We start from the raw sequence: 14,751 nt of genomic DNA on the forward strand, positions 1-14,751 counted from the left end.
GCTGGACCCCATATCCAAGAAGGCAAATTTGAAAAAGCCACTTCATCACACCAACGTTCACTTGAATTTTCAATTATTGCCCGGCTCTCTAACACTCTCCAGTGAGAAAGTTCCAGCCATTCAGAACCTTTTCTGTGTCAAACAGATGTATCCCCGGCCAGTCTCCTAAACTCCTCCATTCTTCCTTCTTGCTAACCACGTGACTCTCTCACACGAAACCCTTCCTCGGAGCCACATAGAGTCCTCATTCTTCCATGAGCAGGGGTTCCAGAGTTAACAGGTAAAACTACAGCCTTCCCAGTTAAATTTGAAACGTACATGCAATATTTGGGTCATACTAAAAAAAGCAGTCATCGTTTATCTGAAATTCAAATTTAACAAGGTGTCCTGTGTGTTCATCTGGGAACCGTCATTAGGAGTAAGCTCTGCTATTGCCACCATCCTTTCCACAAGCCCCACCTCTGCTTCTTCACCTTTATTGAAGCCCTTTTCCCTTAGAGCCCAATACTCTAGAAACTTGCTCTTAACAGAGGCCATGATTCATTCCTACGCTTCTGACTCTCCCAGCATGAAAGAGCAGTGGTTATCACCCGGCGCTCCCACTGCCGCTTCCGCAACATTTCCCCCAACCTCAGCATATAAAAACTTCCTCTTAAAAAAGAACAAAACAGCATTCCTTACCTGTTCTCAATGCCGCCGTCTGTCAACACCCACACCTTTCGTGAACCTTCCTCGATGGCGAAGGCTGGTGCTATAAGGTCTGCGCAGCCGTCTCCACCGGACGGCAACAGACGCCAGAGTCAGAGTATCCAGGATGGGTCCCGATTCCACACAGATTTCCTCGACTGCCAAAGCTCAACAAACTCATTTCTTGACTTACCTATAGTCACCCATTGGCACAGCCATTCCTTGACCTTTAACCATGCTTCATTTTTAAAATGCCAACTACCTGTTAGAAAAAAATAGAGAAAACCTTTCTAAGGTATGAGAGCGACAAAAAAAAAAGTTACAAAGGGAAAAATGTATAGATTTCTCTATATAAAATTTAAAAACATATGTTTATCAGTGAACATCCTAAACAGAAGTAAAAGGCAAAAAAATGGGGAAATGTTTGCAAGAAATATGGCAAAGATAATATCCTTAATACATATATCTAAGTATCTCATTCAAATTGATAAGAAAAGAGAGTAAAACTCAGTTGGAAAATAGAGGACATAAATGAGTCACTGAAAAAAATTCAAGTAGCCAGTAAGCATGTATTAAAACATTATTCAACATCATTAGAAAGAAAAATGCAAATTAAGCACGTGAGATGTTTCTACATATTGCTTTTCAGGGTATCTTCTCTGTATCTTCTGCTAATTTAATATTTTTAGCAAACAAGACATATATTAAGATGGCACTTAATATGGACATCAAACACTGCTGAGAAACATATAAACTGATAACACAGCACAACTTTTCTGGAAAACAAATTGTACATATTAGCTTTAAACAAAAAAGCTTATCCTCTTTGACCCAGTAATACTCTTTCTAGAAATCCACCCAAAGACGTGATAAGAAAGTTGAAGGAAGATTAATTTCAAAGAAATTCATCACCATGTGATGGAACATTACACAGCCAGGAAAAATAGTGTATTTGAAAGTGATGGACTGATGTAGGCACATGCAGATACTATCATTTCTTATTTTTAAAGCTGCCTTGCGACCAAGGCCCCTAGAGCCCCAACGTCCTTTTATTCCCCAAACAGTGTCTAATCAAAGCCCAGCTATCATCCCCTAGTGAGCTGTGACTTTTTTTTAACATTAAAAAATGTAGGAGATATGGGTGTGATCCCACTTTTGAAATAAATATATAAATAAATAGTAAATAAGGCAGCAACAAAACATATTAGTGTTAATAGTGACTGTAGCTGAGGATAAGGTTACTGGGTTGTTTTTTTTTTTCTTATTTATACTTTTGCATATCTTCCAATTTTTCTATGAATGTAGAAAAAATATATAGATCAAAAAGATGAACTTGGGCTCCCCTGGTGGCGCAGTGGTTGAGAGTCCGCCTGCCGATGCAGGGGACACGGGTTCGTGCCCCGGTCCGGGAAGATCCCACATGCCGCGGAGCGACTGGGCCCGTAAGCCATGGCCGCTGGGCCTGCACGTCCGGAGCCTGTGCTCCGCAACGGAAGAGGCCACAACAGTGAGAGGCCCGTGTACCATTAAAAAAAAAAAAAAAAGATGAACTTGTTTAAAAGCAACAAATAGCATTCTCACAAATCATTCTGGAAAGAAAGCCCCCCCTTACCGGCTGTCTCACCCACGTCACCACCTCTACCCCACCCCTACCCCTGTCATTCTTTCCTGTTCCCCAGCTCATCACTCTATCCATCCTCACTTGCTTGTCTCTTAACCCTTTGGAGTCCCTCACTCTATTGTCTTTCTTTCATTACCATTGAGCCTGCTCCCATCCCTGGGAAAAACCCACTATCCTGAAATGCCTTGAAAAACCACAAAGCCATTATTATTAGGGTACCCTAGAAAATCAGTGCGCTTACAGTTAAGTCATGCAACTTCTAACCACTGTGTAATCTTATTGCTTATTTTCTATTGATCCTCCTTGCTTTGCCCACATGAGCTGCTCCACAGCTTTTTTCTTTACTCTCAAAATCCCCTCCTTCTCCTACTTCCTTTATCTCAGCAAACGACCTTTACTCTATTGAGATTAAGTTGTTCAGCCTGGTTCCCATCACCCTCCCCCTCTCCCTTTTTTTGCTCACATCCTTTTTTTTCTTCCCCCCATTTCAGAGGCTCACCTCTTTTTCTGTGTTACTAATGAAATAGCCCTTAGGATTTAAATTCTTCAATTAGCATTTCTAATACAGACAACTTTAAACTCAGTCCTCTCAATCAATAAACATACTCAGCTCTCTTTATTTTCATCACCAAATTCACCAAAGAGAAGTAATCACTTATTTACTCAATCTTTATCCCACTTTTCTACTGAAGCTGCTCTCTCTGGAGATCCTCAAATAAATGACAATGCCAATAGGTTCATCTGGGAGGCACAGGACACTCTGGAAAATTCTTAGTGACCCCTCCCTTAGTTTCCTACATGTTAAGTTATTCACCTTTAGTATATCACTTATTTTAATTTTGGACAAAAGTCCAAAGGGTAACAGTTCTAGAATTTCATCGTCACTGGCACATATCTATGCAAATAATAGTTTTCCGTAAAGCTATTTACCAGCGCAGAGCGATGAAGCTGCAACTCGAATCATGAGCCCGGAGCTGTGGCATCTTCACCCCGACATCCACATGACTTAGTGTTCTGTGACCACACAACAAAAATGTGGCCCTCATCGCTCGCTAGCCCCTTACCCTGCATCGCTCTTCTTTAGAGCATTAAGCACTTCCAGAAACGGTTATATATTTTCCCCTCCTCCCAAATGTAAGCACTGTTATAAACAGTCCCAGCTCATTATAGATACTCATTACGTATTTAATGTAAATAACTGAACAAAGACTGAGCGAGCTATAACGTCCAGTATATGCTTACATGTGCTGCGTGAAATACTCCTTGTCTTTAGGGGCTATGTGCCGAGTAAGGACCGGGAGTTCCAGGCACAGGCAGAAGATCAACCTTCAACAACCTAAAAGGTGCCCTCTCAGGCCACACATCTGCACTTTGCAGGTGGAGAGCGATACTTTGTGTATCAATGGTTTGAATCACTGCCTGATTTTTCACCCAGTGCTGCATAACTGTTTCTCATCACATGGCATTGTTGTAGTTAGTCACAGACCTTTTAAGCAATGGAAAGGCAGAATGCATATGTGTGTGTCTGCAAGTGCCTCTGTAACCAGACTCCTCTATATGACTCCTTTTGAAAATATGGTATGTCGACAACATCTGTGCCTGAGATGGAGATTTGGCCAGAATGCTAAGAAAATAAACGTGGCAGTTCAACTCGATACTGGCAACCAGTTACTGCCCCATGGATAGGCTGCACCCAAGATTCATGTATATAAAATAGTATATTAAAGTAAACTTACAAAAGCAAAGAGCAATCATTGCAACCATAATTTTTTCTTCCTCTTTGGGATTCTAATTTTAAAAGCATTAAAGAAGACAGCTGCTCATGCTGTGATATGCGCTAAACAGCCTGAAGGATGGAAAAAAATATATTTGTAGCTCATAATAACTATTGACCTTTCTGATATACAATGTTCTCTGTGTTAGCTATTCGGTTCTATCAACAGTGAAGATTGAACATGACTTTTTAATAGAAAACATGGGGTTTCAAGCTGCCTTCACAAAGGTGTTTATGTATTGTTATTTTGTTTTGTACTACAAAGACTAAGTCCTGATGCCCTTTGTCTGACATCGTGTTTGTCGTTAAAAAAAGAAAGAAAGAAAGGAAAGGAAGGAAGGAAATAAAAGAAGGAAACAGAAAAGGCAAAAAAGCCTCAATGTTATTGAGTATGTTTTATATGAGGAATTGGCTCGTAACCACTTTATAGTCATGATAAAAGCACTGCCACACTCGATCCCACAAGCAATATTGGTAATGGAATCCAAGCAGCATCCCGGGAGGACATGCTATATTTTTCTCCCAGAATAGATCCCTCAAGTGGCAACATTTATAGGGAGTCTCCAGTAAGATTTAAAACCGTTGCAGTATTCAGATGGCATGTTCTTTGGAGTACACAGCCTGCTGCAGAACGGGTCATGTGGGATCTCATAGACTCTCAAAGTCTATCTTTCCAATACCCAGTCTTTCCACTTGAACTTTCCTGAAGCTTAGCAGTTGTGTATAGAAACACCCACTGGTAGCAGCTTGGCTCTGACACTGTGTGTATTTCCCCCAGAGTGGTATCATCCAAACACCAACTGTGGAGCAGCAGGCGGCAGCTGAACACGCTCCTCTCCCTCAGGGGACAGCCCCCCAAGTAGCAACCCCAACCTTATGCGTTGCAATTCTCATCCGAGGCGTTGCCGGGGAGCTTGTGCTGACAGGTGGCATGGGATGGCAGATGATTATTTTTGCCTCTTTTTTCGGTGGATTATTTTTAATGTTATACTGAGAGAAGTTTATTACATCATTATTGAACCACAATTATTTTCACAGCTATGCTCTGGAGTTTCAGTTAATGATTCACAAGTTTCTAAACAAAGCTGAAGACACAACTCAGTGGGAGCAGGAATCAGCCCTAATGAGACTTCAATAAATTTGGCTTTTCCGTCAAACTCCAGAGCAAGCACTGACGCTGAGAGAGCCTGACTGCCGAGCCAGAGGGTAGTGGCTGCAACTGCATTGGCCTGATATCCAAAAGGTGGTACAACTTGGGTCCACAGAAAATGCTGGGCACTGCCTCCCCGCCAGTGGCCGAGGATCTCAGTGTAGCCTACGAAGGCCCATCACCCCCTTCAAAGTCACCCTGGCACATGGTTGAGGATGGTAGAGGACAGCCCAGTGGGATGGAAACCAACTCGCAAAAGACAGAGAGCAAAGTATTCTCTAATTCTGGACGAAAGCAGGCCAATCCTCTTTTAACGACCACACCCACTAGTCCATGACTCTCAAAATAACACTTAGCAAAAAATGCTTCCTTAGAAATGAATACAAGAAGAGGACATAATGGTTCCTTCTCCTCCGAAAAAGAAAAAAAGACTTCTTGGGACAAGAGGTTTGGTGTGAGAGAATGGGCAGGGGTAAAATGAATAATTCTTCTTAAAAGAATGCATCCGAATATTACTGAATCCAACATGCAAACTGAGTGCCTACTTATGTAAAACGTAATCCTAGGCACTTGAGGCGGATGAGTGGGGGCTGGAGAAGAGCAGGGAATAGATACAAAAAAGATAAGCAAGACGTCAAGCCTGCCTTTCAAGATATCACAGTCTTGCAGATGACGCTGTTGACAGCACCTTTTGCAAACTGCACATTTTAAAAAATCAGTTGAGCATTGAAAACACAGACCCCACTTAGAAAATCAGCACTGCAGGTAGTTTTCCTTACATATGTGAATTCACCAGGTACTGACACTCTGGGCAAGGCGTTCCTTCTCAAAATCACATGAGTTTTACCCACGTACACGGTTGTCACATATCAAAACAAGGCTATGATTTGTCCAAAAAGAGGTTCCACGTGGGTGTTATATTATCTATCTTTGCATAACAAATTACCCTCAATACTGATAGATTTTTAAAAAGCAAAGATATCCCATTCTAGAGGTCAGGAATCCAGGAACCGCTTGTCAGAGTTAGCTGTAGCTTGGGATCTCTCATGAGGTTGCCATAGAGATGCCAGTCAGAGCAGAGTCATCTGAACGCTTGATTGGGGCAGGAGGGTCCACATCTAAGCTCACTCACGTGACTGAGAGTAGGAAGCCTCAGTGCCTCACTACATTAGCCTCCCCACAGGGCTGCTCAAGTGTCCTTACAATATGGCAGCTGGTTCCCATCAGAGTGAATGACCCGGGAGACGGCAACAAGGAAGCCACGCTGCCTGTTATGACCAAGTCATACACCGCCAACTCTGCCACACGCTATTTATTAGAAGTTAAGTCACCAAGTCTAGCCCACACTCAAGGGGAAAGGAAGTAGGCTACACCTTGTGGGAGGAGGAGTATTGAAGAATTTGTGGCATTTTTAGATAACCACAGCTGTCATCCTGGATAAACATAAAATCCACTGGGACAATTTCCGTGACAAAAGATTTATTTTTACCATTGGCCTACTATTGGGAAACTAAGTTGGGGAGATCTTATTACATTAATGTCAATGTTTAATGAATATTAGTTATTGAATATATTAAATATATATAAATAATACATGTATGTATATATACACATATATTTTATACATATTTATTTATATATATACATATATACACACACACGTATATGTATATACATGTAAATCTTTGCTGTGGGTTTAAGGAACCATGCTATGTGCTATAGGGAATCAAAGTGAGACCTGTCTCCACCCTGCTGCCCTAGCATAAGAGATTAAATGAGAATATAAATAAATGTAAGAACTGGAATATTGGACATATCATGAACTTTGGAGTCAAAGAGATCGTGGCTGTGTGCTCTGCCACTGACTATCTGGGAGACTTGGACAACATATATTTTTATATAATAATAAAGATTTGGTATTTTCCTCTGTCAGCTTGGGCTAGGTTATGTTGCAGTAAGTAAAACAATCCCCAAATTACAACAAAGATTATTTCTGTGAGGGTGGGCTAAAGAGTCTGTCCCACATTTTCCTCATTCCAAGACCTGGGCTGATGGACCGGCCACCATCTGAAATGTTGGAAGTCACCAGAGCAGAGAGAAAGAGAAAGTAGCGCCTCGTGACCTGCTTTTCTCGAGAATTCCACCTGAAAGTGACACGACTTTTGCTCACATTCCACTGGCCACAGAAAGCCACATGATCAAACCTAACTTCCAAGTGGCTAAGGAAGTGCAGGAAAATTTTTGTAAGAAAAGAAAGAACTTGTTACATACTTGACATATACTCATTCTCAAGTTCTAAAGTACATCAGTATCTAACAAAGGTAACAGCATACGCCAGTGAAACAGATTGGCTTTATCAAGATAACTGCAAAATGAACCAACATCTCTTCCCTCGTCTTGTGAAAGTCATTTTGGTTGTTCGCACTTTGCACAGAATTTCTGAAAAAGGAAAGATTCATTTAGGCAATGAAATGGTGGAAGAGTATATTTAACTTCATATCTTAATAACTTAGCCCAATGCCACGTCTCCTTTAAAAGGAAAAATACTGTGTTCACACTTGAGGAGTTTTGACTTTTCTCAAAACTTTTCTTTTCTCCCCCACCCCCATCAGGATCTGATGGCAGTTGGAGGCTCTGACACTAGGGTTGCACCACAGACATTTGGAGTGTGCTAAAAAGAAAGGCCCTCTTTCTGCTTTGGCCTCATCCACTTGCAGGGACCCTGGAGAGAATCCCAGAAGTGCTCAGAATACACCTGGCCCTTGGCGTGGCCAGTGAGAACTAGATGGTTCTCAGTCACCTACCTTCATCACCACCTCCTGCCCCTTCATAATAATAAGGAAGCAGCAACTACAGTACCAGTTAGGAAATTATAAACAGAGGTGGAATAATGCAGATATACTTTCACATTATGGTGGAATTTGCCAACATAAAAATTATTACAACTTTTGCTATGAATTGTTCTGTAAATTTCACAAAATATGCAAAAACTGATATTTTAAGAGCTGAGATCATTTAGATTTACTTAAAAGTTGAGGCCCTTGAGATTCACCAAAAGAGAGTCTATTTCTTTATCTAGCTTTCAGTTGTATGGATCTTGTTTTTGTTTTCTTTTTCAGCTCCTTGTTTATAATTCATAGGTCAAAACTGGCCATATCTGGGCTTTGACCACTTAATCCAGCTTCACCCATCAATTTCTCCTTTGTCTCCGGCAGTAGATATAACTTCTCTGAATCCCAAATTTCTTATGAGATTATGCAGCAATCATGGCCTGTCTCAAAAAGCTGACAGAAAAGTGTGTGATATCTAGAAAGCACTCCAATACGCTTTTTTGACCTAGATTGGTTCCACGGTCTTAATAGAGCAGAAGTCCTAAGGATACTTTTCTCACTATTTTGTCCTCTCTTCACATCCGCCCAACACACACACACACACACCCTTTCTCTATTCAGTGCTACAGTCATGTCGCACGTCACCAAGGCCATGCTCCCTTGGTTCTCTCCCAATAGAGCCTTCATCACAATCCATGCTTCTCACCTGAGACACTTAGAAAGCTTCTGTTCTAAAGTGGCTACTCCTGTCACATGCAGATAATATGTCTCTTTGCATGAGAGACACCACTGTCAGAGCTGGGATAACCAGAGCATATTTGCCAGCCCTTGAGCAAACGTGGCTGTGTACGTGTGTGCTGGGAATGAGTTTGTCACGTATCCTTTGAAAGGGCCAGTGTGGCAGGTTACTTCTGTCCCTGTCCTCAGAATTAGAAGGCCGTGTGGAATTAAAGCAGAAATCTTTATCAGAAATCAAACTCTTTTCGAAGTTGCCCTCTCTCTTCTCCCTGACCACCCCCCAAATCCCCATGCTCTTGAAAGACAGCTTGAGGACCAGTTTAGATTTTCAATCTCAGCTCCACTGGGGCAAAATCTAACCTCAGCATTCCTCTCACACCAGTTGTCCTGGGTTTAATGAACGCTGCTCCTGTATATGCTGGAGATTTAACACATGGGGCAGGGGGATGGGGGCGTTATCTTCACTGCCCAGCCAGAGCAGTACGCAGCATTCTGCTCCACAGCTCATGGGAAGCTCGTGTCTCCCGTTGTGTCACCCAGCGGGAAGCACCTTTGCTGGGGGCTCTAAAGTGCCCACTAAGTGTTTACCTGTGCAGTTCCACATACTAAAAACAATAACAATTTCTAACGATGCCTGAATTATTCACAGTTACATGGTTCCTTCCTTCCTGGGTCAGGGTATCCTGGACCTCAGCCATAAAACATAGTTCGCTTTTCTGGGAAGTTGCATTTTTCCTCAGCTGTTGCAAACACAGTCTCGCTGAACAGAGCTGAACTGTTGAGGCTAAGTCTGTGGTGTGGATTCTGATGGCTTCACATTAGTTCAAGTCTCTGAGGACCAGGGCCAATAAATGTGAAAAGGACACTAGTAGATTGGCATACTTTTCTACTTCCACCAGGATGAAAAAGTGCTATAAATTAAGTCTAACCTTAAATGTATAATCTGTCCTTGGGAGGAAGGGAAAAAAAAAAGGGATATAGCATCTTCAAGCTCTTGGCATCCCTTACGAGAAAAAATTGGTTCTAAGGGTCTCTGATCTTGTGTTTTAGTAAAATAGAACTGCACGGCTGACTGACAGTTCTGATCTAAAGCATTTACGTTTAAGTTTTGATCTCTCTGCTTTTGATTAAAACTAATGAGCTCATTTAATTCAAAATGGGAATCTCTGATAAGAGAAATAAGGTTGATGTGATTGGATTAGAGGGGCAAATTAAACTCTTAGAGCAGAAGTTTGTGCTTATATAGTGTATTAAAAAGCTGTTGGCGTATTATAGCGTGTTAGATGATGAGAAAAATTTCATAGTAATTCATATTTAATCAGAAGAAATGAAAGTACTAAATATAACATGGCTCTGCTTTTCCCTCGAGTGATAAAAAGCTGTACATTGAAAATGACATCAGATCCGTGCTCTCTAAGACAAAAAAAAAGAAGAAAATCTTAAGAGAGACACATAAGAAGGGACACTTGTCAGCGGTTCCATCACCCCAGAAGAGAAATGCTATAAATATAGGAAAATATAGTCATATTAAGACAAGAATGATACAAGAAAAGCCTTAGACCACAAATAGCGAAGCTTCTGTTATTATAGTAGATCGTATTTTTCTTTCATCTGAGCATCGAGTCTAATATAAAAAATAGACATTTCTTTCCCTTAAAAATGTATGGGAGGGGCTTCCCTGGTGGCGCAGTGGTTGAGAGTCCGCCTGCCGATGCAGGGTACGTGGGTTCGTGCCCCGGTGCGGGAGGATCCCACGTGCCGCGGAGCGACTGGGCCCGTGAGCCATGCCCGCTGAGCCTGCGCGTCCGGAGCCTGTGCTCAGCAGCGGGAGAGGCCACAACAGTGAGAGGCCCGCGTACCGCAAAAAATAAAAAAAGTATGGGATATGTTTCATAATTTAAAACTGAAAAGCTTGTTTTGCCTATTTTTCTCTGTGCTTTAATAGCTATTTTCACACCTACTTAATTCTTAAATCTCTTTACACGTATTTCTTGACCTTCATCCTAGGGAAAATTAGTGCTCTTGTAGGGCTGCTCAAAAGAAATTCAATTTTGTTGTTGGACATGTATTTTCACTTACTTTAGAATAAGAGAAACTGTAAACTACTATTTTAGAAGGGTAAAATTAGAATATTACTAGGCTTTAAAACCCCAAAATTAATTTCTTTTCAGGAAAATAAATTTATAAAACACCTTGGAAGTTTATTTTTAAAGGAAATAGATTCACGTTGCCCTCTGGCCCGTTTGCATAAAGGTGGTTTTAGATCAGCAAGGCTGCAAAGTACCATTTTAAGTCAAAACATATTCTGCTTAGTCTAAATACACGTAAAGGGAAAGAGTAACTATCTTGCTTAAACTATGGTTTTCTCATATCGGAAGCAAAGAAGTAAAAACATAGAGGCTGTTTTTTAGTCTGATGAGGGCAGGGGACGAGCTGCCACTAGTGACAAGAAGAGAAGGTTGATACTGGGAGTACTTTTTGATTCTGTCTGTACATCCCATTCTCAGCCCTCTACCTCGAGTCAATCGAGAAGACTTCATGCCTCTTATTCCCCATAGTGAAGGAAACTGACTCAGAAGGGCAAGGACACGGGCCAGGGTATGGCTGCCCAATATTGATGGTGCCATGGTTCTCAGAACTCCCCAGTAGGCAACTGATCCAAGAAGGTATTTGCAGGGAGAACAAAAAGCAAGTCATCCTTACTCTCATCAGAAGCATCTCTGCCCGAGTCTTGGTTCATCCCGTACATCTCTGGGGTCCATGTTTTTTGTGCCTGTTCTCTCCATGTGCACCAGACAAGCCTCAGGACGTGCTACAGTTACTTACTTACTATCAGACCCCACTTGGGGAGCTGCTGGAACTTAAAAGGCCTGAAAAGCGCTTGCTAGAAACTGGAAAGGAGTTTCTTCAGACACATTAATTTTTCTTTTATATTTTCTGCAAAGTAAACATTTTCTAAATGAGGTAAATTGATTACTACACTCTTAGCACCCATCAGTCATTTATTTTTAGTGAACTCAAGGATCGTACCTGAGCAGTAGCTGAGAGGGACTGTGTAGAGATCTAAATGATGTGTATGTATTTTTGTATTCTTCAGTGGAATCAACCAGCCCCAGTCTGCTAACCACTGACAACACTCTTGAGCGTTCGTTTTTCATCCGAATGAAATCTACGCTGACCAAACGTGGCGTGCACATCAAATCATCAGGATATAAGGTAAGCTGGGCTCCAGCAGGGGAAAGACTTCTGTCTCGGGTCAATCCTAGGTCACTTGCATTGGGTTTTCCAGCTGCTTTGGGCCCATATAATCAATACATGTGATCTGGAGCGGCCCACAGGGTTCTTAGTTATCTTCCTGTCTCAAGTCAGGGGATTCATCACACCCCTCCTTCTCACTTCAGACAGTGCTGGTGCCCTAAATGCCTCAGCGAGTGTCTTTCCTTAAAACACATGTTAATAATGTATCTAGTGCTTCAGCACATGCTAGAAATTCACTTTGATGGAGACGGTAAGCCAAATTCACATCAGTCCTTAAGATGACATTCTAGAACTACTACTATAAGAATTCTACTTCTCCCACCTCCCCCTTCCAATCCCCCCTTTCTCTTTAGAGAAAGACTGTCCATTTTAATAACAGCTTGGCCACCAAGATTCATACATGTAGATAAAAAAATCAGGCTGGACATCAGAAATCCTAATTTTGAAATCACAGTGACTGAACATTCAGTCACACCTTAGCATAGATAGAACACTCCACATACAGAAAATATGTTCCGCACAACAGCAAAGACCAAGTCCAGAGTCATAATCTACATTATTACCATTCTAAGGTTAAGGATATAAAAGCTTTCTAATCTTGGGAAATTCCAACGTTTCAGTTACTATAGCAACATAAATTAAGACCTATGAAATTCACGAAATGCCTTTGGCAACCTGAATCTTATCAGTTTTACAACACACTAACCAATCTTTCAAACAATATTTATTATATGAGGAGGGCAAACAGATGGAATACACTGTCGCTGTGGCCGGCATGACCTTTCCCCACTGGGGAGTCCAGAGCTTCCAGTAGCCCAGTTCTTGTGGGACAATGCCATAACCTTGTCAGGGATGGTAATGGTCATTTTCATCAGGCTTTAAAAACCTTACATAAGTCATCAGGAGGCTAGCAGCTGCAGAAAAGTTAGAATCAGGCATTTTCTTTGACATTAATTCTTCTGTAAAAAGGAAGGTTGTGGTAAAGCAGGTCCTTCTAAGGATGACTTTTAGCTGAGCTGTCCTACAGCCCAAAGGGCACATGTGGAACACCCTTAACCTTTAACAGGGTTCAAAGCAAGGGAGAGGCCCCCCGGGCAGCGCCCTGTGCAGTAGCTCCCCCTACAGAGGGATTTGTTGGCCTGTTACAAAGGGATATGTCGGAGGACAGAAAACAGACTATCTTTAGGACCATCATGTATTTTTCTGCCTCACGGAAACACTGTACATTTATTAGTTGCTAACTGTGTAGCCTTAGCCAGTTTGGAATTCTATAAGCAAACTATAGGTGTAGTGATTATTGTCATTTTAATGCCAGAAAGATGCATTCTTGGCATTCCAACTTTTCTGTCAGCATTTGTTCTTCACCTTTCCTGGTTTTTCCTGGTCTGTCGCAGGCATATCCCAGAAGGGAAGAAGGGTGGAAGAGGTGAGGTATATTTTGAAAAAGCAATATCTAGAGTAATTCAATATCATTAGATAACTTAATTTTTTGAAAACCAACAAAAAATTATTATTACTTTCATACAACAAACTAGAGATTGTAAAGCTCTGCAACATTTTATTTGCCCAAAAGTGGGAGGTATGGTAAAAAAAAAAATCATAATAACAACAATATAGAGAAATAGTTTGAGTTTCAGTCTAGGCAAGAGACTAAGTGGCTTGGGTTCTGTTGGTTCTGTCATTCGGGCAGCTCAGTCAAGCTGTTTGGCTACATGATCTGAAATTGGAGAAGCTAATTTCTTAAATATTGACAGAACATTCATTCATTATATTGACAAATGTTTATTGAACTCCTAATATGGAGCTTGTTCAAGATCCTAAACTTATCTTTGAACACCAAAAAGTCCCTGCCAACTGCTAACGAACAGGGGGAAAAGAGACCGTAATAAGTAAATAAATGAAGAAGGTGATTTCAGAGAGCGACGAAGGCTAAAACAACAGTAGCTAACATTTGTGTGCACTACAATATGCTGAGCGTGGGACAGCTTATGTGTGTCAGTCCTCATGACAATACAGGAGGAAAGCGTTTTCATTGTTTCCATTTTACAGACGAAGAAACTAAGGCTGGAGAGGTTAATTACACACCCAAGTTCACACACTGAAGGGACAGAGCTGGGGTTTGAACTCGGGGAGTCTGGCTCCATGTCCCCTGCACTTAACCACTAGGCCACACTATTAGGCAGAGAGTGAAGCAAGGTAATGTGAGGGAGTGGCTGGTGGGGACCACTTTAGACAGACAGGGTCACAGAAGGTCTCCCTGAGGAGGTGACATGTCACCTATGGGAGGTGAATGAAAAGGGACCTCCATGAAAATATAAATGGAAGAAGAGTGTTTCTGGAGCTCCTCTGGTTTAGGATTAAGACACCCTGCTCTACGAAGGGAAACAAAATATTAAAAAGCATAACCTTGAACATCCAGGATTAGAAGAGATTTAGAAGTTGTCCCAGTTTCCATCAAACTATATAATGTTAAAGTGAGCATAGTCCTCTGACAGCACCTCTTTCTCAAGATATCCTGAAAGTCTCCACCCAATGCTTACTTTCCTCCCCAGAACTGCTAACACGAGAGTTGATTCATCCACTGTTCCCCCAATAAGATGAATCATTCAACAGACCCAGATCTCCCCTCCACCTCCACAGTGAACTTCCCTCATTAATTAACCTTGTCTGGAAGTTAGTGGAAGAGCTGATG

The 14,751-nt window shown here is 41.6% G+C and overlaps 1 protein-coding gene across 1 annotated transcript in view; it reads left to right on the forward strand.

The window, feature by feature from the left end:
- The window catches only part of NPAS3 (neuronal PAS domain protein 3), a 609,463-nt gene that overhangs the window by 529,970 nt on the left and 64,742 nt on the right, over window positions 1-14,751 (forward strand). Inside the window, exon 6 of the mRNA XM_027111729.1 lies at window positions 11,899-12,017. Coding sequence (XP_026967530.1) covers window positions 11,899-12,017 — 119 coding nt within the window. The remainder of the gene's footprint in view (window positions 1-11,898; window positions 12,018-14,751) is intronic.

Source organism: Aethalodelphis obliquidens, unplaced genomic scaffold (assembly GCF_003676395.1).
Source record: "Aethalodelphis obliquidens isolate GAN/ISIS:26980383/991018 unplaced genomic scaffold, ASM367639v1 scaffold10, whole genome shotgun sequence".
Lineage (NCBI taxonomy): Eukaryota > Metazoa > Chordata > Mammalia > Artiodactyla > Delphinidae > Aethalodelphis > Aethalodelphis obliquidens.